The sequence below is a fragment of the Heteronotia binoei genome, chromosome 7 (genome assembly GCF_032191835.1).
Source record: "Heteronotia binoei isolate CCM8104 ecotype False Entrance Well chromosome 7, APGP_CSIRO_Hbin_v1, whole genome shotgun sequence".
NCBI lineage: Eukaryota > Metazoa > Chordata > Lepidosauria > Squamata > Gekkonidae > Heteronotia > Heteronotia binoei.
In genome coordinates this window covers 26,245,283-26,269,559 of record NC_083229.1, presented here as the reverse complement: position 1 = coordinate 26,269,559, position 24,277 = coordinate 26,245,283, and the positions used below count along the sequence as shown (strand labels likewise).

The 24,277-nt window shown below is 47.3% G+C and overlaps 1 protein-coding gene across 1 annotated transcript in view; it reads left to right on the top strand.

The window, feature by feature from the left end:
- The first annotated feature begins 6,304 nt into the window (after positions 1-6,304).
- The window catches only part of MAL2 (mal, T cell differentiation protein 2), a 31,547-nt gene continuing 13,574 nt past the window's right edge, over positions 6,305-24,277 (top strand). Inside the window, exons 1-2 of the mRNA XM_060243279.1 lie at positions 6,305-6,548; positions 19,645-19,815. Of these exons, the coding sequence (XP_060099262.1) occupies positions 6,411-6,548; positions 19,645-19,815 (309 nt within the window). The 5' untranslated portion in view covers positions 6,305-6,410. The remainder of the gene's footprint in view (positions 6,549-19,644; positions 19,816-24,277) is intronic.

Genomic DNA, 24,277 nt, shown 5'->3' with positions numbered 1-24,277 from the left:
TAACAATCCCTGGATGAGCTCCACCGCCTATTTTTCTACAAAATATCACCCAATGGGAGACTGGCAGCGGTTCTCAAGGATCTCAGGCAGGTCTTTCAGATCACCTACAGCCTGGCCTGCAGGGCTTTTTTTGTAGACCAGGCTGCATATTAGGCCACACCCCCAATATCATCATTGTGGAGCTTTTTCCAGTTATATGGACTAGCAAGGCCTTTTTTTTTTTTTTAGCAAGAATGCACAGGAATGCAGTTCCAGCTGGCTTGGTGTCAGGGGTGTGACCTAAAATGCAAATGAGTTCCAAAATCATTTGCATATTAGGCCACACCCCCAAAGCCAAGCCAGCAAGAACTGCATTCCTGTGCATTCCTGCTCAAAAGAAAAAGCCCTGCTGGTCTGTATAACTGGAGAAAGGTCCACAGAGTGAACCTGGGACCTTCTGCATGCAGAGTAGAAACTCATTGACTGAGCCACAGCCCCTTCGCTAATCTGTAATCTCCCTTGAGCCTCAGCAAGAAAGGCGGGCTATAAAGTCTCTCTCGGCTTGACTTCGCGAAGGAAGATTTAAGAAAGGTGCAGTAGTCCACGTTTGTTGCAGGCTCGCTGGTGGCTGACAAGACCAATGCGGGACAGGCAGATCCGGCCACAGTGGCTGCAGGGAAAAGTCTAATTTGGGGTTGGTGCTGTAGCAGTACGATTCTTCCTCAATCTCCTTTTGTCCTCAAGACCAGCTATGCGTGCGTTCTCAAAGGAAGAGACAGCCTGGTGGATGGTGTGCCTCCATGCTTTGCGATCTGAGGCTAGGTCAGACCACTGGTGATGGTTAATGCAACAGGTGCCAAGGGATTTCTTCAAGGAGTCCTTGTACCTCTTCTTTGGTGCCCCTCTATTTCGATGGCCGGTGGAAAGTTCGCCATACAGGGCAATCTTGGTAAGGCTTGGTTTTCCATCCGGGAGATATGCCCTGCCCAGCGCAGCTGCATCTTCAACAGCAATGCCTCGATGCTGGTAACCTCAGCCCGCTTGAGGACTTCAATGTTGGTCACAAAGTCACTCCAGTGGATGTTGAGGATGGTGCGAAGGCAGCGCTGATGAAAGCGCTCAAGGAGTCGCAGGTGATGACGGTATAAAACCCACGATTCGGAGCTGTAGATGAGGGTTGTCATTACAACCTCTTTGTAAACATTGATCTTTGTGCCTTTTTTCAGATGCTTGTTGCTCCACACTCTTTTATGCAGTCGGCCAAATGCACGGTTTGCCTTTGCCAGTTTATTGTCAATCTCCTTGTCGATCTTGGCGTCTGAGGAGATGATGCACCCCAGGTAGCTGAACTGCTGGACTGTCTTCAAAACTGATTCACCCACAGTAATACAAGGAGGATGATAATCTTCTTGGGGTGCAGGCTAGTGGAGAACTTCTGTCTTCTTCAGACTAACTTCTAGGCCGAATAGCTTGGCAGCCTCTGCAAAGCAGGACGTCATATGCTGCAGAGCTGATACCGAGTGGGAGACAAGTGCAGCATCATCAGCAAACAGTAGCTCTCGGATAAGTTTTTCCATTGTTTTGGAGTGGGCCTTTAGTTGCCTCAGGTTGAACAGGCTGCCATTGGTGCGATAGCGGATGTAGACACCATCGTCATCATCTAAATCTACTGCGGCTCTTTGAAGCATCATGCTAAAAAAGATCGTAAAGAGAGTTGGCGCGAGAACACAGCCTTGCTTTACACCTGTGCCTATTGGGAAGGGCTCTGAGAGATCGTTGCAGTGTCTGACTTGGCCTCGCTGGTCTTCATGTAGCTGGATGTCCATACTGAGGAACCTTGGGGGACATCCTAAATGTTCCAAGATTTGCCACAGGCCGTTCCTGCTAAAAAGTAAAGTAAATAAAATAAACATGTCAGTGAAAGCAGCTAATAAGAGCAAGCCATAAAAGCATACCTAACAAGTAGAACAATCTAAAATAAGAACATGAGAGAAGCCATGTTGGATAAGGCCAGTGGTCCATCAAGTCCAACACTCTGGGTGCATTCACACTACACTAACTAATGTGTTTTACATCTGGATTTTTGCTATTCTTACTCAGTAAAAATCCAGATGTAAAACGCATTAGTTAGTGTAGTGTGAATACACTCTCTGTGTTGCACAGTGGCCAAAAGCACAGATGCAATTAGAAGATCCACCAGTAGGGCCAGAACTCCAGAAGCCCTCCCACTGTTGCCCCCAAGCACCAAGGATAAAGAGCGTCACTGCCTCAGACAGAGTGTTCCCTCTAGACCTTGCAGCTAAAAGCCACTAATGGACCTCTGCTCCATATGTTATCCAATCCCCTCTTGAAGTTTAGCTGTCTATGTTTGTAGCCACCACCGTAATGTTAATGAAACAGTCCTCAGGCTACAAGCAGATCAGAAAATAGCTAATAAAGATTGAATCCCTTTGTTAAAACCCTGGAGGAAGAGAACAGTTGTTGTGTCCCGGCGCCTAAAGGAAAGGAAAGTAGGTGTCAGGCAAGACTCCGCCCTCTCTTGGTAAGTTCCCCTGCCAGACAGCTGATTGGTGGTGGGACTCAGGGCAGTACCCTCACCTCCACTAGGAGACTGGCAATCCTAGGTTTGGGGAGGGACCTCAATAGAGCTCAATGTCATTGAGTCCACCTCCAAAGCAGCCATTTTCTCCAGGGGGGTTGATCTCTGTTGTCTGGAGATCAGCTGTAGTAGCAGATTTCCAGGCCCCACCTGGAGACTGACAATCCTACTTTTGGGGCCTTCAGGGTAAGACCTCGCACTTTGAATTGTGCCCATTAAGAAACAGACATTTTGGAATTAAACATACACTGCCGCGCCTTTCCACTGAAGGTGCTATGGTTTCCAATCTTCTGTTAAAGATGAGAACAAAGTGTTTTCACCTTGGTGAGTTCTATCTGTAGGGCCCACTGCTGCGGCATGAGTTCCCTCAGGCTGTTCTTTTAATAATCTGCCATTTACAGTTCACGATGCAACCCTCTCTTCCTACACTAGAAACCAAAGTTTCTATTTCAGGATAGTTCAAATTCCACTTCAGGAGCCGGGGCGCCGCGTTGCATCGTTCTTGTTTAGCCAATGCTTCTCGCCCGCTCCCGTATTGCACAACGAGACTTGCTCGTACATTACTCCGCAGATACAACTATGCGGCAGAACCAGAATGTATTGAATAGCTCTGGCACAAGAGGTGTGCCCATTGAGCAAAATGTTAGGGCTAAATAAATAAAGGGCTGGATCAGCAGCTGCTGGGTGCTCCTTCTACCTGCTGCGTGAGGGCGCGTGGTGCGAGGTGCAAAAAAAATTAAAATGAGAACGTGTGTGGGAGGAGCCTGAAACTTTGCTCCAGACAGGAGAGCTGAGAACTGTCATCTGCTCTGATAGTTTGGTTTCAACACCCACCCACCCTGCACACACTGCATTCCCTAATTCTGTCTTATGTCACCTCAGTAATGGAAGAAATACGCCCAATCTAAACACACTGTGGAATGAGATGACAGAATCTTGAAGTGGGAGAGCAGTATGGTTCCCAGGCTCCAGGTGGGGCCTGGAGATCTCCTGGAGTTAAAACTGATCTCACACCAGCTAGCACTGGATTGGGAAATATCTGGAGATTTGGGGGGTGGGCGGAATGGAGCCTGGGGAGGAGGTGGTTTGGGGAGGGGAGGAACCTCTGCAGGATATAGTGCCACAGACGCCATATTCCAAAGCAGCCAGGGGAGCACGTCTTGGTCATCCAGAAATCAATTATAATAAAGAGAGATCTCCAGGTGCCACCTTCAGCTAAGCTCAGAGCAAACTGGAAGCCAGTGTAGATTGAACAAATCTGGACTGACTCAGGGACCCTACAATATCTTCTCCTCCCCGAGAGAAGCACATTTTTCAAGAACAAAGTCTGAGTCTGGGCCCGGGGTCACCTTTAAAACCAATAAAGTTGTATCCGAGGTATAAGAAGCTTTCGTGTGGAAGCACGCTTCCCTAGGTACAGTAATAAATAGTCCTGAGCAGTGTTCCCTCTAAGCTGAGTTAGTGTGAGCTAGCTCACAGTTTTTTAGCCTCTGGCTCACGCATTTTTGTCTTAGCTCGGGAGAAAATGGCCCCAGAGCAAACTAATCTTTGCAGGAGCTGACAACTTTAATACCTGTAGCTCACAAAGTAGAAGTTTTGCTCACAAGACTGTGCAGCTTAGAGGGAACATTGGTCCTAAGTGAATTATGCCAGCCTTAACAGTTTTCGCCAGTTTGATGGGCTCAGGTTCATGTCTGAGTATTTCGCTCACATCTTTTAAGAACCCATGTGGGGCAGAGCGAGGAAGTGTCAGGGCCTTTTTAAAAAATAGGAATACACAGGAACGCAGTTGCAGCTGGCTTGGTGTCAGGGTGTGTGGCCTAATTCGCAAACGAGTTCCTGCTGGTTGTTTTCTACAAAAAAAGCCCTGTGATGATGTAAGGGGTGTAAAACGATGATGTAAGGGGTTTGGCCTAATATGCAATTGAGTTCCTGATGGCCGTTTTCTACCCAAAAGAAAAAAAAAAAGCCCTGTGTAGTATCCACTTAAGTGTTTGGCCAAGATTGAATCACAGAACCTGCTTTTAATTGCTAGGGTTCAATCTTTGGCCTATGTGAGTGAGTAGTATTGGAGAAGGTGCTTCTGAGCGTATGAAGAAAGCTTCCCCCTGTAAACTGAGTATCCCATGGAAGCCAAACCCGCCTTGGGAGGGAGCCGAACCCGCCTTGTATAATTCATAGCCTGAGATATACCTAAGGTTGTCAGTGGTGTGTTGGGAAATTCTTAGAGATGTGGGGTTAGAACCTAGGGATGGTGCCATCTGGGGAATGGAGGGACTTCAAGAGGGTATAATGCCAGATAGAGTCCAACCCCAAAGGAGCCATTTTCTCCAGGTGAACTAATCTCTGTAGTCTGGAGATCCGTTGTCATTTTGGGGATCGCCAAGCCCCACCTGGACTTTGCAACCCTAGATTCACTGACTCAAGGGATTGCCCCTCCTTAGCTCAAGTCTTTGAAGCTAAGCATTGGTTGGTTCCAGTTAGTAGCTGGATGGAAGACCACCAAGGAAGTCCATGGTCACTATTCAGAGACAGGCAAAGGCAAACCACCTCTTCTGGATGTCTGTCTTGAAAACCCCAAGGGGTCGCCATAGAGACTGGACAGCACTTTCAATCACCATGCTGTCAAATAAAAGTGGGGGGGGGGGCTTTACATGTGTGCAATTTTTTTAAAAAAAAAATGTATCTGAGACTGGGTGGGGGCGCCAAACATGCCATGTCGGCTTCCTTTCAAGTAAGTGCAAGTATTTGACTTGTGCAAATTTTAACATATGAACACATGAAGCTGCCTTATACTGAATCAGACCCTTAGTTATTTGCCTGGACCCTTTTTAGTTGGAGATGCCAGGGACTGAAACCTGGAACCTTCTGCTTACCAAGCAGATGCTCTACCACTGAGCTGCTGTCCTTCCCTCGAATAAACTTAAGGTATTGACCATATATGAGGGCGGCTGCCTTCCCCTGAATCAGATCCTGGGTCCACAAAAGTCAGTATTGTCTACTTAGACTGGCAGCGGCTCTCCAGGGTCTCAAGGTAAGGTTTTTCACACCTACTTGCCTGGACCCTTTTTAGATGGAGATGCTGGGGGATTGAGCCCAGGACCTTCTGCTCTACCACTGAGCCACCATCCCTCCAAACTGTGCACATATCTTATTTACGGTATTGGACTTGTGCAAAATGTAGCCGTTTTGGGGATGGGTGGGTTCGTTTTATTTATTGATGGGGAAGCCGCTTTGCGCAATTGCGGGAGGAGCAGAACCCAGATCTTTAAACAAAGCAGGAATCAAGCGGCACCTTTAAGACCAACCCAATTTAATTTATTTAGAACGTAAGCTTTCGTGTGCTCTTAAGAGCTTACGTTCTAAATAGAAACTGGGTTGGTCTTAAAGGCGCCACTTGACTCCTGCTTTGTTCAACTGCTTCAAACCAACACGGCTGCCCGCTTGCACCAGAGCTTTAAAATCATCCCAACGCTGGCCAGCTCCGCCCCGTCCGCCCTCGGCCAGGAAACCCTCGGGCGTCCGCTAAGGCACCGATGACCTCTTTCGCCCCAGCAGGATACCGGCAAGCCGCCCTGGGCAGCCTCCTCCAGCTCCGGGGTGGCCGAAGCCTTCTGCGCGGGGAAGAGGGCGGAGGCGGAGGCGGGGGAGTGGGGCGGGGCCAGGCACACGCGCCGCCCCCCCGCCTGGCCACCTGCGGCTCTGCCCGCTCTCGCCTCCTGCTGCCTGCCTGCCTTCCCCACCTGCCCGCGGCCACGTCAGGGGCTGAGCCGCCGCCGCCGCCGCTTCCCAGCACTCGCGCTCGCCTCTCGAGTCCCGCCCGGGCAGCACCATGATCCCCGCGCGAGGGGGGTCCTCCATGCCGCCGCCCCCCAACGCCACCGCCTACTTCCCCCCGCCCCGCATCACCCTCCCGTCCGGCCTGGAGATCCTGCGCACTTACTCGGGGGCCTTCATCTGCCTGGAGATCGTAAGTACCCCCGGGGGGGGGAGCGAGAGGGTTGGCAAATCCCCCCCCCCCCCGCTGCATTCTTCTCGCTCGGGCTCTAGGCGGGGCTCCCGCTTTTGCAACGTTTTTGAGTAGGAAAAAGAGCTGCTTTTTTTTTTTTTAAGCAAAACAGAATCCAATCCACCCCCCCCCCCCCAACCCCGCGAGGCTTTGCTTTAGCACCGGGGCTCTGTTGCGGCTTCAGCAGGCAGAAATCCAACAGGTGGGTCTCTCCTGGGCTGTCGCTGCGCGCGCTTCAGCGCTGGGGAGAAGGGTTGGATTGGTGCACAACAGACCTGTTGGACGTTTGCAGGAGCCGGAGCTCCGGAGAGGCTTTTAAAAGAGATTTTTAAAATAGATCGCATAGACACACTTCTTTGCAGGCGGCCGGAGAGCCCCCAAAATGGCCACTATGCCCATAAACACCCCCCCCCCCCCATTCCCGCGCAACTCTTGAATGGGTTTTCTGTTCGCCTTCTTGGCTTGGCAGTTATTGGGAGCCTCCGCCTCTTTCTTCCCCCATGGCTTCGTTTGCTCTCTGAGGCCAAAGACCGGATTTTTCAAACAGCCCTTCTTATGAACCCCTTTTTAATACCCAGGACCGCGGCCTGTTTTGCTTCTCGGCCTTACAGCCCCCCTTCCCCATATCTTTTTGACACACCTGGCACTATCCTGACTTACCTGAGCTCACACCCCTTTCAGCCCAGGGGGTTTCGGAGCCAGGGTACAAAATGTGCTCCGGGGCTACATCAGATCCCGTGAAGGGTTTTTCACAAGTTGAGATCACAATCTGGCACGCTATCAAAAGTGGGGTTGGCAGCTGCTACCCACCCTTCCTTTTTCTCCCCCCCCCCCCCGGGGTGATACAGAAAGGCTGATGTTTCCCCAGCGATCTGAGCCTCTTCGCCAGGTGTATTTCTGCCTGCTGTGGAGATTCCTGACGGAAAGACTGTTGGCAGTTTTATGTGCTTGCTTTTAGTGGTGGTGCATCTTTAGCAGGAAGAAGGTTGACTTTGTCGATTTGGGTGTTTATACCCCACTGTTCTCCTCAAATTAATTTGTGATACTGTGGGTGCGTTCACACTACACTAAATCATGTGTTTTGCAACTGGATTTTTATTGTGTAAGAACAGCAAAAATCCACTTGCAAAATGCATTATTTAGTGTAGTATGAACACTCCCTGTTTCTCCTCTCCTCAGTTTTATCTTCACAATAGCCCTGCGAGGTAGATGAGGCTGAAAGAGACAGTGTTGGCCCAAGGTCACCCAAGGAGCTTCCTTGGCAACGTGGGAATTAAAACACTGGCTTTTTAAATGGATTTTATAGACACGCTTATTTTTATCTCTTTTGTAAGCTGCCTGGAGGGCTTTGGCTATGGCAGGGGTGGCTAAACTTGCTTAATGTAAGAGCCGCGTAGGCTAAATGTCAAATGTTTGAGAGCTGCAAGATGCGAACGTCAGATGTTTGAAAGCCACAAGAGCGAGGGAAGGAAGGAGGAAGGAAAATAGATGGTGGAAAGGGAGATGGAAAGAAAGAAACTTTAAATGCATTCACCAAGCTGCTGTCTGGCTTGGTGAAGTGATTTAAGAAGACAAATGCTTTCTCCAAGCTGGCTGATGGGGCAGTGGGGGCTTTGAGAGCCACAGAATATGTGTGAAAGAGCCACATGTGACTCCTGAAACATGGTTTGGCCACCCCTGGGCTATGGGAAAGATCAGACGTGTTTTATATAAATCAAATGTCCCTTGTCCTCTATTAATGAGTTTCATCTTTTTTATCTAACTCATCCATTACTGGTGGGAAACAGCAAGAGCCCAGTAGCACCGTAAAGACTAACAAAATTTGTGGTGAGGCTTGAGCTTTTGTGAGTCACGGCTGTCTTCAGATACTACATGGAATCTCATCCCATGCTACAAATTTTGTTAGGCACTCCTGGATTCTTGCTCTTTTTTTACTGCTACAGACAATAACCCCAGCTACCCATCTTGGCTGTCACCTGTTACTGAAATGCTTTTGTGGCCTTTTTCTATAGAAGAAACTCCTTTGCATATTAGGCTACATACCCCTGATGTAGCCAATTCTCCTGGAGTTTACAATAGGCCCTGTAAGCTCTTGGAGGATTGGCTACATCAGAGGTGTGTGGCCTAATATGCTACAAAAAATGCCCTGTGTATTGCTGCTTGTGCCCTGACCTGGGTCATCCAAGCTAGTCCGATCTTTTACAATAGGCCCTGTAAGCTCTTGGAGGATTGGCTACATCAGAGGTGTGTGGCCTAATATGCTACAAAAAATGCCCTGTGTATTGCTGCTTGTGCCCTGACCTGGGTCATCCAAGCTAGTCCGATCTTGTCATATCTCAGAAGCTAAGGAGGGTCAGCCTTGGTTAATATTTTAATAGGATACCACCAAGAAAACACTTGGATGGGACAACACCAAGGAGGTCCAGGGTCGTGACGTGATGCAAAGGCAAACCACTTCCAAATATCCTTTGCCTTGAAAGCCCAATGTAGTCACCATAAGTTGGCTGTGACGTGATGGCACTCTATGCACACATGCACATTGCTACTTGTATCACTCCCTCTTTGTTTATTCTGCTTCAATCACTGCATCCTCTTGCTTCTGCTCACTGTTCCGTGAGCCTCTAGCTGTACTATGGAAGAATTTCTCTAAGAAGTGAACACCATCTAGAGCAGGGGTGTCAGACATGTGGCCCAGGGGCCAAATCAGGACCTCGGAGGGCTCACTCAGGCCCCTGAGCAATTGGCTGTCATCTGCTTCCTTCTCCCTCTCTCCTTCTTCCTTCCATGTAACAGCTTGCTTTGCAAGGCTTGCTCAATCGCACAGGAGCTACAGAGCAAAGCCTCTATTTTCTCCATTGGCTGAGGCGCCTCCCTTGGGGAGGAAGAGGAGAGGGAGAGCTTGCACAGCAGAGCTACTGAGCCAAGCCTCTCTTCGTTTTATCCACTGAGGCTCCTCCCCTTCCTGGTCCCCTGGGGAAGGAAGGAAAGAGCCAGAGCTTCCTTTGCCCAGTTCCCTGGATCCCATGGGAGAGATGCAAGGAAAGCACCTTTTAGACCAAGTGCTAATATTTTAAGCATGTTTTATTTTAAGGGTTTTTTTTTAAAAAAAATTGTGTTTGTGTCTTTATAAAGTTTATATCTCTGCCACCTAATCTTAAATAGGTACACATGCATCCCGGCCCAACATGGCTCAGCCCAGCAAGGTCTCATTTATGTCAGATCTGGCCCTCATAACAAATGAGTTTGACATCCCTGATCTAGAGACCATAGATTAATAAAGTGGGTGGCAGGTGGAGGAGGAAAGCACACACCTGCCTCATAACCGTTGGTGTGACTTGCCTGACTGGAGCCTCCCTTGGGTTTCTCTTGGATTAAAATCTGCATGCTAAATGGTTGTGATAACAAAACATTGGCTCGCAATTTGCTGGAGCTTTCTGTATACTAACTAGGAGTTACTCAAGTATGACTCATGCTGCCACATGCCCCCTTCCTTTCACTTGATAGAATACTACCTGGTGACAAAGACCGGGGCAGGTCCAGTTGTGAAATGGATCAATTTTTGTTTGGCCGTCTCTGCATAATTACATTAAGCAAGGCTATGTTGCTATGCGCACGTTTACCTGTTTGAATGTAGAGGGATTTATTTCTGAGAAAGCACGTCTAGGTTGAAGTAGCTTCATACTGAGCCACACCCAGGTCTTTTTTTTGTAGCAGGAACTCCTTTGCATATTAGACCACACCCCTGATGTAGTCAATCCTCCAAGAGTTTACAGGGCTCTTCTTACAGCGCCTACTGCAAGCTCCAAGAGGATTGGCTTCGTCAGGGAGGTGTGGCCTAATATGCAAAGGAGCTTCTGCTAAAAAAAAAAAAAAAGCCCTGATTGTACATTTCTGCAATTTGCCTTTGCCAGAATTAAACTTTGTTGGTCTTAAAGGTTCCACTGGACCCAAATTTTGTTCAGTTGCTCCAGTTTGTCTTTGCCAGAATTAAACTTTGTTGGTCTTAAAGGTTCCACTGGACCCAGATTTTGTTCAGTTGCTCCAGACCAACATGGCTGCTCACCGGAATTTATTCTTAAGGATGTGTAAGAGATAAGGCAGTGAAAATTGCTCCCTAAAGCCTGGTAGCAGGGCTTTTTTTTTGTAGCAGGAACTCCTTTGCATAGGAAGCCACACACCCCTGATGTAGCCAGTCTCCAAGAGCTTACAGGGCTGTTCTTACAGGGCCTACTGTAAGCTCCAGAAGGATTGGCTACATCAGGGGTGTGTGGCCTAATATGCAAAGGAGTTCCTGCTACAGAAAAAGCCCTGGTCACACCATTGGCCTATTAAAGTCTGTGTTGTCTGTTTTGATCGGCAGCAACTCTGAAGATGCTCAAGTCTTTCACTTGTATCTACTTCCTCAGTTTACTAAACTTGGAAATGCCTGGGATTGAACCCAGGGCCTTCTGTGTGAAAAGCGGAGGTTCTTCTACTGAGCTACAGTGTCTCCAGTTGCCTTGCAAATTCCTAGGACTTTTCAAAAGGATCTGGAAGTTAATTGAACAGAACAATGTTGTTTTTAAAATGTGATCAAAAACTGATGTTCATCTTGTGTGATTAGCGGGACCGTAAATTGAGATCAGGTAATTAGAGGGCCTGAAACTATTAGCATGGGATTGCACAGGTTGGGTGGGAGCAGCCAGTACATTATCCAGATGAGCTACTTGATATTATCCCCTAAATCTTTATGCCCATAATGACTTGATCCCTTTCCTGTGAAACCACACTATTAGCTGTGCTCCAAGGTTTCATGCAGACATTTCCCCTAGCCCTGTTACTGAAGATTCTTTGACTGTGTTGTTATGCCTGTCTGCATTTGGACATCCTGTGAATTTAAAAAGGTAAAGGTAGTCCCCTGTGCAAGTACCAGTTGTTTTCACGGCAGGCTTTTTACAGGGTGGCTTGCCATGGCCTTCCCCAGTCATCTACATTTTATCCATCCTTGGAAGGCTGAGTAAATAAATAAACCTTGAGCCAGCTACATGAACCCCAGCTTCCACCGGGATTGAACTCAGGTTGTGAGCAGAGCTTGAACTGTAATACTGCTGTGGGCCTGCTGTGAATTTCGGAAGAGGTATTTGTGAATGTCCTGCATTGTGCAGGGGCTTGGACTAGATGACTGTAGGGGTCCCTTTCAGCTCTATGATTCTGTGATTTAGAAATGATGTAAGTCAAGCCTGAAGCTTTCAAAGACCAGACAAATATTGGGTCTGTTTTAGTGTCATGGAAATTCGTCGGGCCAGTCCCGCTTTCTCAGACTCACCTACTTCACTGGATTGTTGTGCAGATAAAGCGGAGGAGAGGAGAATTCTGTAATCCACTTTGGGCCCCCATCAGGTAGAAAGAAGGGGCATAAATGAATCAAATAAATCAATGTCCCCAGTTCTGTAGAGGTGCTGAGTAAAACCCATTGCCTAGCCGCGATGCAGCGAGCAGCAGCATTGCAAAAGAAATCTAGATGGAAAGCTCTCTCTGGAAACTCTATGTGGGCCACCTTCAGCTCACTGGGGAGAAAGGCAAGTGCTGTGTGGCACTGATTTTTGGCCTGCAAAATTTTTTCATGGTGGAAAGGGGAACAAGTGGGAGCCCAAAACCACTCCGGGAAAAAATAACTCCAAGTATGAAAACATATAAAGCTGCCTTATATTCAGGCCTTGAATTCAGCAGGAGCTCACAGGAGTGCAGCTCCTGAACCTTTCTGATGCCCCCTCCTCATCCCTTCCTACCCACCTTGTCCATTGAATAGTAAGTGCAGCTGCATAACAATCCCTGGAGTGGGACAGCGGCAGCCAGCCAGCCACCAGGGGCTTTGACAGGTCCTCAGCAGCCCTCATGAACCCCTGGAGAAGCCCACGCCACCCTTTCTCCATTTCTTATGTGATTTTGAGTGGCAGGTGGCTTGCTGGCCTTTTGACTGGAGGGGGGGGGGTGACACAGGAGAGCCCCAGGTGAGCGAGGCCTTCTTGGGCTGGCTGGATCTTTAGCCAGCCCAAGCAGGCCTCGCTCACCTAGCGCTCTCCTTTCTTGCGTTGGGTTGCTTTTGGCTGGGGGGGGGGGGTATATGCTAATGAGTTCTGCCAATGAGTTCTGCCACCTATTTTTCTGCAAAACAACCCCTGCTTATACTGAATCAGACTATCAGTCTGTCAAGGTCAGTATTATCTACTTAGAATTGCAGCAAGTCTCCAGGGCCACAGGCTGACTACATTCACATGTGATGTCTTTCACATCACCTGCTGCCTGGTTCTTTTTAGCTGGAGGTGCCAAGGATTGAGCTTGCGACCTTAGAATAATAGAAACATAGATTTGGAAGGGACCCCCAGTGTCATCTAGTCCAACCCCTTGCATAATGCAGAAACTTCACAAATACCTCCTCCCCCACCCCACCCCGATTATGCCAATAAAGGTGTGATATTGAAATACCTCCCCCTAAGTTCACAGGATCAGCATTGCTGTCAGATGGCCATCTAGCCTCTGTTTAAAAACCTCCAAGGAAGGAGAGCCCAACACCTCCCAAGGAAGCCTGTTCCACTGAGGAACTGCTCTAACTGTCAGGAAGTTCTTCCTAATGTTGAGCCGGAAATTCTTCTGATGTAATTTCAACCCGTTGGCTCTGGTCCTACGTTCTAGGGCCACAGAAAACAATTCTGCACCATCCTCTATATGACAGCCCTTCAAGTACTTGAAGAGTTGCGACCTTGCGCGTGCAAAGCAGAGGGTCTTTCACTGAACCACAGCCTCTCCCCTAAAAAAGTATGACTTTGGTGTGACTGTTTGCAGCTGCTGTGTTCATGTTCTCTACTGTTCCTTTGGCATCATTCCCCCCCCCCTTCTTTGGATCTCAGCCAGTCAAGATCATGACATCACACGTGAACGTAGCCAGTCAGAATTGGATCCGTAACATCACATTTGGAAGCAAAGCGGGGACAATGACTTGATTGTGGGAGAGAAAAAGGGAATGCGTCCCTGTAGTCAAGGCAACCATGCCAATGCCCCCTCATGATGCAGCACAATGAGGTAAATTGGTCTGGTTACCTTGGTAATGGAGATGCTGTTTCCTTCCTTCCAAAGACACTTTTGAGCTCTTCCAAGCTGTCCCCAGGAAAAAAAAATGACAGGGAAAAGCTGCTTTTTGGAAAGCACCAAAATGTAAAGAGCAAACCGGTACATGGTTTCAGATTCACCTTGCAAAGCATGGCTCAGCATCAATTTTTCATAGCACCTAGAACATGGGTGGCCAAACTGTGGCTCAGAAGCCACATGTGGCTCTTTCACACATATTGTGTGGCTCTCAAAGGCCCCACCGCCCTGTCAGCCAGCTTGGTGAAGGAATTTCTCTCTTTAAATCACTTCTCCAAGCCAAACCATCTGGCGGTTTGGAGAATGCATTTAAAGTTGCTTTCTTTCCACCTCTCCCTCCCCCGTTTGCTTTCCCTCCTTCCTTCCAGTCTTGTGGCTCTCAAACATCTGACATTTATTCTGTGTGGCTCTTATATTAATCAAGTTTGGACACCCTGGACCTAGAAGAACTGCCGTGGAGCTGTCTGTTTCCTTAGGGTTGTCATCCTCCAGGTGGGTCTGGAGACCTGCCGGAAAGATAGCTGATCTTCAGGCTACAAGGGGAAAATTCTCCAGAGAAAATGGAAAATGGGAGGGTGGACTAGAGTCACCAGCTCTAGACTGGGAAATTCCTGGAGATTTGGGGGTTGGAGCCTGAGGAGGGCAGGGTTTGGGGAGGGATTTTGGTTTGGTATAATGCCATAGAAGCCACCTTCTAAAGAGGCTGTTTTCTGCAGGTGTGCTGATCTTTGCTGCCCAGAGAGCAGTTGTAATCCCGGCAGATCTCCAGATGCCACTTGGAGGCTATGCAACAAACAGAGAATCACAGCAGAGAGTGACAGGAGAAAGCCCAAAGGTTCTGTGATAACCAGCCTCCAAAGAAGCAATAATACACTTACGCAAACTTCCAAAACAAACTTCTATAATATTCAAAACACTCTCAGACAAACCATCTTAGAAGCATACCCTTTGACCAGCTTTCAACAGCTTTTGGAAGATTGTAACTTAACTGTGTGCAAAGAATTGAAATCTTGCCGTGCTCTGAGAAAGTTGTTGAAGCTTCTAGTGAAACGAGGGAATATAAAGTACTACCTCGTTGCTGTGTGATGCTCTGTACTTACTACATTTGGAATTGAAACCATTCAGATACACTACGGGGTCTCCTCAGGAGCAACTGGACTGAGGATTCCTTTGAACATGAAAGGACTTGTTATCATCCGTGTGGGACTGTTTATCATGAACTTTCAAAGACTATGTCCTTTCTTTGTTTTCACTTTAGGTGTTCTGTATATCAGGGTATGTTTCTGAGATGCTTTGTCTGAGAGTGTTTTGAATATTATAGAAGTTTGTTTTGTAAGTTTGTATAAGTGTATTATTGCTTCTTTAGAGGCCGGTTATCACAGAACCTTTGGGCTTTCTCCTGTCACTGCTTTTAGGTTGGCAACCCTAGGCTGGACTCTGGTCCCTCCCTTACCCTCCTCAGGGTTCACCTCCAAATCTCCAGGGATCTCCCAATCCAGAGTTCACAGCCCTGCCTAGAACCCCTGGCTAAAAATGTGGATTAGATCCATCAGGAGCACAATGAGGGAGAGATGAGAGGGATTTAGCCCAGGAACTGCTGTGTATGCAAACTTTAGTCTCCAGGCCTTCCTCAGTTTATTAATGTACCTGATTACATTCTGTAAGCCACATTGTGTACACTGTCTTGCTCCCCCAAGATGGTTATCTAGTGCTAATAAAGCTTTACGTTATGAATACTGAAGGTTTTGCTCGCCAGTTAAATCTGAGGTTGTTTTCCCCTCTTTGGCTGATGTGCAGGTTCTATTAGTTCTGTGGCACAGAAGCATTTACAAGGGCAGAGCAGAGCTTTGTAGATCCTTCTTTATTTAAAAGCTTTGTTGAGCTTGAGTTTCCTTTCTTTTGTGCGTGTTGTTGAAGATTCTTTACTACTGCTTTGCAGCCAGTGTTAAAAATGAAGGTCGAGGGATCGGTGGCGGACTGAATCTAAAAATATTGGTTGCCAGGAGACATAGGGGGCCCACCCACAACTATAAGGCTATCATTTAATTTTTATAAGCAGTAAATAAAATTTTCAAAAATACAGAAGTGGAGAAAGGGTGCGATTAAAACATTTGCGAAACAAATGTATATATATATTAGTAATTACAGTGTACATATATTGTACATATTATTGGCAGTATACAGTAGATACTAAATGTAAATAAAGATTGCATTTTCTACAGGGGAGCTGATCTCTGCCAGCTGGAGATCAGCTGGAAAAGCAGGAGATCCCCAGGCCCCACCTGGAGGCTGGCAACCCTAAATGCAACATAAATTTTAGTTGCGTTACAGTAGTAATATCGGAATGTCTATTATATTTGCAGGCTACTAAAAGCGTAATTAACATTTTAAACATATTGTGTAAAGTTTAAGGGGAGCCACTTCATCAAGGACTCTCTTGCCATTGGGCAAGCTGACACCCTGGCCAGTCCGCCACTGAGAGGGCTGCTAGGGTGAGGAGCTGGAACTGTTTTAAGAAGCTGCATTTAAAAAAACAACCCAAAAAATCCCCTAAGATTTGCAGTGCCACCCTGAGCCTTCTAAGTCTATTGAAGTTAGTGGCCTTAGAAGGGTATAGCTCTGTTTAGTGTTCCCTCTAAGCTGAGTTAGCATGAGCTAGCTCACAGCTTTTTAGCCTCTGGCTCACACATTTTTGTCTTAGCTCAAAAAAAAAATGTTTCCATAGCAAGCTCATTAATGCAGTCGCCAAATCACTCGTTCGAAACGTCACAAAGTAGAATTTTTGCTCACAAGGCTCCGCAGCTTACAGGGAACATTGTTTAGGACTGCACCGTTGGTCATAAACTTCCCCCACTCCCAAAGGTAAATGGCACTGGAATGTGCCAAGCTATTGGCAGAACATTGTAGAGGTGGACTTGTCCAGGATCTGACCATGCTCAAGATGGCCATGTGACTTGGTTCTTGAGTTCTAACACAAATCTCATTTTCTATGTATTTGTAACATAGCTGCGACTACATTCACATGTGATGCCTTTCACATCACCTACTGCCTGGTGCTTTTTAGCTGGAGGTGCCAGGGATTGAACTTGTGACCTTAGAATCATGGAAACATGGAGTTGGAAGGGACCCCCAGTGTCATCTAGTCCAACCTCCTGCACAATGCAGGAACTTCACAAATACCTCCCCCCCCAGTTATGCCAATAAAGGTGTGATATTGAAACACCTCCCCCTAAGTTCACAGGATGAGCATTGCTGTCAGATGGCCATCTGGCCTCTGTTTAAAAACCTCCAAGGAGGGAGAGCCCAGCACCTCCTGAGGAAGCCTGTTCCACTGAGGAACCACTCTGCCAGGAAGTTTATCCTAATAGCAAAAGATATTAGCAACCTGAATAGCTGATTAGCCAGAGCGTGCCTGCTCTCAGAAGCTAACCAGGGTCAGCCCTGCTTAGTACTTGGATGGGAGACCACCAAAGAAGTCCAGGTTTCACTAGGCAGGCTGTGGCAAACTATCGTTGAATGCCTCTTGCCATGAAAATCCTGTGGGGTTTGCATAAACCGGCTGGTATTTGATGGGACACAAGAACAGGTTTTTTTGTTTGTGGGGTAAAAAGGTAAAGGAAGTCCCCTGTGCAAGCCCCAGTCGTTTCCGACTCTGGGGTGACGTTGCTTTCACAACGTTTTCACTGCAGACTTTTTTACGGGGTGGTTTGCCATTGCCTTCCCCAGTCATCTACGCTTTCTCCCCAGCAAGCTGGGTACTCATTTTACTGACCTCGGAAGGATGGAAGGTTGAGTCAACCTTGACTAGAGTCAACCCTAGGTGAGGCTAATTTCTGGCGTCCCTCACCCCTGCACCGATAACATCACCAAGTCACGTGGGGGTACCCAGTTTGGTGCCCCCAGAAGGTTGATGCCCTAGGCAGTCACCTAGTTAGCCTAGGGGCAGGGGCAGCCCTGGATGACTGGAGGCCTGGTTTTTTTTCATCCCCAAGTCTAACTCCAACAACACCACTGGGGAAACTCTTCAGCTGCTTTAACTTCTGTGTGCCATTCAAGGTCCTGCATGTGGCCTGGACTGGGCCAGTCTAATCAGATCTCAGAAGCTAAGCAGGATCAGCCATGGTTAGTACTTGGATGGGAGACCACCAAGGAAGTCCAGGGAAGTCTAGCACTGGCAAACCACCTCTGTTTGTCTCTTGCCTTAAAAACACTACAGGGCTGCTGTAAATTGACTGCGACTTGACAACACTTTTATTATTATTATTAGTTTATTTCTATTCTGCCCCTTCCCCCTTTTGGGGGGCTCAGGGCGGAGAACAGCAATTTGAATTAAAATCACAATAAAATCAACTTCAACATTCAGTAAAAGTGCAACAGGTTAGTTCAGCAAGATGTTATGAAGCAAGATAGTATGGCACCACAATACAGTGGTCCAGCGGACCGTGAGTGGAAATGGCCAGTTTTTTTAAAGAAGAAGATTGCAGATTTATACCCCGCCCTTCTCTCTGAATCAGAGACTCAGAGCAGCTTACAATCTCCCATATCTTCTCCCCCCCACAACAGACACCCTGGGAGGTGGGTGAGGCTGAGAGGACTCTCACAGCAGCTGCCCTTTCAAGGACAACCTCTGCCAGAGCTATCGCTGACCCAAGGCCATTCCAGCAGCTGCCCACCCCTCCCCCCACTGCATCTTTAACTGCTGTGCAATAGGCAGTGATTTCTTTGTGTGTGCACTTCCTGAATTTCATAATGCTGTGAAGGACATAAGAGTGGAGTGGAATGAGGTCAGTTAGTAGGAAACTTCCCAGTGCTACACTGAAGAGCGTGCTCATCCAACGGCTTACACAAAAGCATCCTAAAGGAGTCTTCAGAATGAGGGCCAAGCTACGTTCTTGTCACGAGCAGAGAACAGAGTCACTGGAGCGAAAGCCACTTCGTTTTTGGCAGACGATACTGTTCTGAATTCCCAGCGGGTCAAGGTGTGTCACACTGATGGGACTTTGCTCTCGCGTGGCATATCTGCTTCACGCAGGTAGCCATCCAGTATAAACAAGACACTGTGCGAGTGTAAAGTCCCGCAGGAAAGAGCTTTGGCTTCATCCAGCTTTCAGTCAGCCTTGATATTCTCTCCAGGCGGCATGAAGGGGTAGAGCAGGGGTCCTCCAGGGTGGTGCCCATGGGCGCTGTGGTGCATGCCAACTGCATTCCTGGCAGCCACCAAGTGGTTTTAGAAAGTGAGTGGGGCCATTGCCCAACAGGGCTACTGATTAGCCATTAGAGATCTGATTGGCTGTGCAGGTTAAAATAATGTGTCAGCAGCAGCTGCCACCACAGTTGTTGGCTTTTCTTGGTCATTCTTCTTTCCCAGTGTATTCTTTTTAAAATTATCCTTCTTCTCCCCTGCATGTGGGCTTCCTCGCCGGGGGGGGGGGGGTCCACCTCCTGCAGCATCCATTTTATGGTTGTGCCCACCAGGGCTTTTTTTGTAGCAGGAACTCCCCCCTGATGTAGCCAATCCTCCTGGAGCTTACAGAGCTCTTCATACAGGGCCTACTGCAAGCTCCAGGAGGATTGGCTACATCAGGGGTGTGTGGCCTAATATGCAAAGGAGTTCCTGCTACAAAGAAAACTCTGGTGCCCACCACCCTGCGTCAGCATTCCAAAGCTGCCCGCCGACTCGAAAAGCTGTAGACACCTGCAGGGCTTTTTTTGTAGAAAAAGTCCAGCAGGAATTCATTTGCATATTGGGCCACACCCCTTGATGCCAAGCCAGCTGGAACTGTGTTCCTGTACATTCCTGCTAAAAAAAAGAAAAAAAGTCCTGGACACCTGAATTAGAGACTTTTCACTGCCAGTTTCCCCCACAATATTTTTATTTATAGCATTTATTCTTCAACTTATATTGTTTTTCTGATTTTTTCCCCTTCTACTGTAGCTATTTGGAGCCCTTGTCTGGATTTTAGTAGCTGCTACCAAAGTCCCTTTGCCACTCCTGCAAGGCTGGGTGATGTTTGTGTCCGTGACCGCCTGCTTCAGCTCCCTGGGTTTTCTCTCCGTCTTTCTCTTCAGCTACAGAGAGAGAATTGCAATTGATTGGAACCGTCTGGTGAGTTTGTGTGTTTAAAAGCTGGAAATGAGTTGTTGCCCATTTAGTAACCATACTAGTAGGCTTTATAATGTGTTTTTGAAAGTTGGAGTCTCAGTTCACACATGCAACATGAGGTAGGAGTTTTTCTGCACACCTGCAGCACTATACAAGAACTAAAACAGGGGTGTCAAACATGAAGCCTGGGGGCCAAATCAGGCCCTCGGAGTGCTCCTATCAGGCCCCCGAGCAACTGGCTGTCATCTGCTTCCTTCTCCCTCTCTCTTGCTTCCTTCTGCATCACAGCTTGTTTCCCCAGGCTTGCTCAACCACATGGGAACTACAGAGCAAAACCCCAATTTCCTCCATTGGCTGAGGCTCCTCCCTTGGGGTGGAAGGTGGGGATGGAGAGCTTGCTTTGCCAGGCTCTCTCAATTGCACAGCCGAGCTACTGAGCCAAGCCTCTCTTCCTTCTGTTGACTAAGGCTCCTCCCTCTCCTGGTCCCCTGGGGAAGGAAGGAAAGAGCCAGAGCTTTCTTTGCCCACTTCCCTGAATCCTGTGGAAGAGATGCAAAGAAAGGACCTTTAAGACCAACGAATGCTAATGTTTTAAGCATGTTTTAAGTTTAAAAAAACCCCAAACCTTGTGTTTGTGTCCTTTATAAAGTTTATATCTCTGCTACCTAATCTTAAATAGGTACACACATGGCCCAGCCCGACATGGCTCGGCCCTCATTTATGTCAGATCCATCCCTCAAAACAAATGTGTTTGACGCCTCTTTAGTCCCCCCCAAATGGACAAATATTTCCAGGGGTGCAGTATGGGGCAAGAGAAGTATGCAAACTCAAGTGAAGAAATGTGGGACGCCTTTAAGAAACCTAACCAGGAGCGAGAGAGTTTTATAGTGTCATAGTTCCAGTTGGTGAGCTATTTCATTAGCTTTAATAGAAAGCCGTTTCTACAGGTAGAATTGAACAGCCTGTTCCTGAAAGTCTGTATTGGCATGTCTGCCTGCAAAGATGGAGGGTTGTTATGATTTGTTTGCTAGCTCTTCCACTGTTGTGGTGGCAACTTCTTTCATTGTTTGGTATATTTTTTGGGGGGAGGGGTATTTGTGTGTGTGTGTCACACATGGTTGCATGCCTGGAAGTCATGGTGACTTTTAGTGACCCTTAATAGGGATAGGATGTTTTAGAGAAGTGGAATGATGTTTGCCTGCCTCGGCGTCCTGGCCCTGGTATTCCTTAGAAGCCACTCTTCCAAGTACTTTCTGGGGTCGGCCCTGCTTAGCTTCTGAGATTTGATGAGATTGGGCTTGTCTGGGCTACCCAGGTCAGGGCTGTTGTGTTTGGTGTGTTTTTGTGGAGTTGTGGTATCTCAAGAGCGACTTTGACTTAGAAGGCCATGTTCCCCTGACTTTAACATGCAGTAATCCTTCCATTGCTTTCCCAGCAAACACAGAAAGGATCCCCAACTCGGGCGGAGCATCTACTTGGCTTGCAGAATCTCGAGGTCGAGTTGTTAGCATCACTGAGAGTTCAGAATAGTATCTGTCACTTCATATGAGCTGTATGTACTCCTGTATAAGTCTGTATCTGATGAGGTTACTCTGCCTATATTTCTAAGGGGCAAAGATTTACATGCCCTGACCTGGATGGCCCAGACTAGCCTGATCTCATCAGATCTCAGGAGCTAAGCAGAATCATCCATGGTTAGTACTTGAATGGGAGACAACCAAGGAAGTCCAGAGCTGCTATACAGAGGCTGGCAATGACAAACCACTTCTGTTTGTATCTTGCCTTGAAAACCCTACAGAGTAGCCATCAGTCAGCTGCGACTTGATGGCACTTTCCAACAAAGGGATTTATGTATCTGATTTTTAAAATTTATTTTAAAGGCACTGGCTAATCATCACATAAGCAAATCTCCCTTTGGTTTGTCCCTGAGCGGGAAACGGGAACAATTTTTCCCCAGATGGGTAGCTGCAGGGGTGGAATTCTAGCAGGAGCTCCTTTGCATATTAGGCCACACACCCCTGATGTAGCCAATCCTCCAAGAGCTTACAAAAAAGTGCCTTGTAAGCTCTTGGAGGATTGGCTACATCAGGGGAGTGTGGCCTAATATGCAAAGAAGCTCCTGCTAGAATTCCACCCCTGGGTAGCTGTGTTAGTCTGTCGCTAGCAGAAGAAAAGAGCAGGAGTCCAGGAATACCTTAAATCAGGGGTGTCGAACTCATTTGTTATGGGGGCCGGATCTGACATAAATGAGACCTTGTTGGGGCAGACCATGTAAGGTTGGGCTGGGCAATGTGTGTACCTATTTAAGATTAGGTAGCAGAGATAAAAATGTTATAAAGAACATAGACAAACATATATATTTGTCTGTGTTCTTTATAAAAATTTTATATACACACACACACACTTAAAACATGCTTAAAATGTTAGCACTCGTTGGTCTTAAAGATGCTTTCTTTGTATTTCTCCCATGGGATCCAGGGAACTGGGCAAAGGAAGCTGTGTCTCTTTCCTTCCTTCCTCAGGGGACTGGGGGTGGAGGCGCCTCAGCCAATAGAAGGAAGAGAGGCTTGATTCAGTAGCTCTGCTGCGCAATTGAGAGAGCCTGGCAAAGCAAGCTATTCCTCCCCAAGGGAGGAGCCTCAGTCAATGGAGAAAATAGAGGTTTTGCTCTGTAACTCCTATGCAATTGAGCAAGCCTTGCAAAGAAGGGAGCAAGAGAGAGGAAGAAGGAAACAGAGGACAGCCAGTTGCTTGGGGGCCTGATATGAGCCCTCTGGGGGCCTGATTCGGCTCCTGAACTGCATGTTTGACACCCCTGCCTTAAATACTAGCAACATTTGTGGCAGGGTATGAGCTTTTGTGGGTCATTGCTCACTTCTTCAGACACAGCTAGAATGTTGAGTCCATCTCTCTTTATGTCTTGGAGAGTGGAATTATTTCAGATGCTGAATGACAATAGCAGGTGTGATTGGATTAGACATGATAAGCAGAGGATGGTAGGGGTGGAGAAATCCGCATTGGTAATGAAACAGGAAACCTAGATCTTGATTCAGACCAGGAGGATGCTTTGTCTGGAGCCTCATTACTAGTTCCAATTCAGCAGTTTGGCTTATTTTGTTAGTTAAAAATTGTGTTTGACTTGTGCCATGTGTTTGGGCCATTTGTATTCAAGCTGCATTTACATCGGTTTCAGGGGAAATGCATTCTCACCTGTAACTTTTTTGTCACTCATCCAATTTGGATGAAAATTTCAGGAGTTGTTTTATCACTCAAAAACTGTGTCTCTGTTTTAGAAAACAAACCTGTCCTGTGGGTAATGAAAGTCACAATGCATTTTCGGCCTTGATGTCTCCCCCCTGCATCCAATTGGGGTGAAATTATAAGGGATCATAGCCCTCGCTTGAGGGATCTTCCCTGCCAAATTGCAGACCAAGAGGAGAAACACTCCCTGTATTACAAGCCATTAAAATTCTTGCTTTCAGAATGGGTGCCTTCTTCCCAGACAGAAATGGCAAAGGGACTAACCTTGTACTAGGTTCATTGATTTCAATATACCAAATTCAGCTTGCTCCCAGAAGCCAGTGAAGACCTAAAGTCCATTACAATAGTTCCAGCAGTGAGCTCCCCAGTTTATATTGAAGGGTAGAGGAAAACAGTAAACCCAGAACTGCCAGCCAGAGATGATGATGTGTGATGTGCACATAGGCTAAATGTTCTGGTTGGATACTTTGCATGTCAAGTATATATCTGCTGATTTGCTTTCTTCTCTTGCTACTCCTGGGAGATGGAAACTTAAAGGCACTCCTGGGAAATGGAAACAAAGACAATCCTGGAAATTGAAAGCAGAGTACAGCCACGGACTTTGTGGCTTTGGTTGACAAATGAACACATCATCTTTTCAGATCTGTGAGTCTGAGAATATTCCACTAATTACCTATTTAAGGATAAAGAAGATGGCATGTTCAGATCGGATTCTGGTCAGCTCTTCCTAGCTAGGGTGTGTTCATTTCTTATATCAGGTTATGTCCTCGCGGTAATTTTACAGCTAACCTTTCTGTAAATCTCACAGCATAGTCTTTCATTTTTAAATTTGTTCTATTTATATTGTATATGTCTTCCATTGTGGAATGCAGGGTGGTATACCAGGGGTTCTCAGGAAGTTTCCCGGCATGGTATAGTGGTTAGAAACTAGGAACTGAGAGACCCAGGTTCAAATCCCCACTCTGCCATGGAAGCTTGCTGAGTGACTAGGATTGCCAGCCCTGTGCTGCAAACCCCAAGGAGTTTTTTTGGTGGGGAGGGTGGAGCGTGACAACAAAAAGCATTGCTTATGTGGTGACATAGAATCATAGAGTTGGAAGGGACCTCCAGGGTCATCTAGTCCAACACCTTGCATAACGTACCAGTGATCACCCAGAAGTGATGTCACTGCATCAGCAAATCCCCCCCCTCTAGTCTTTGTGGT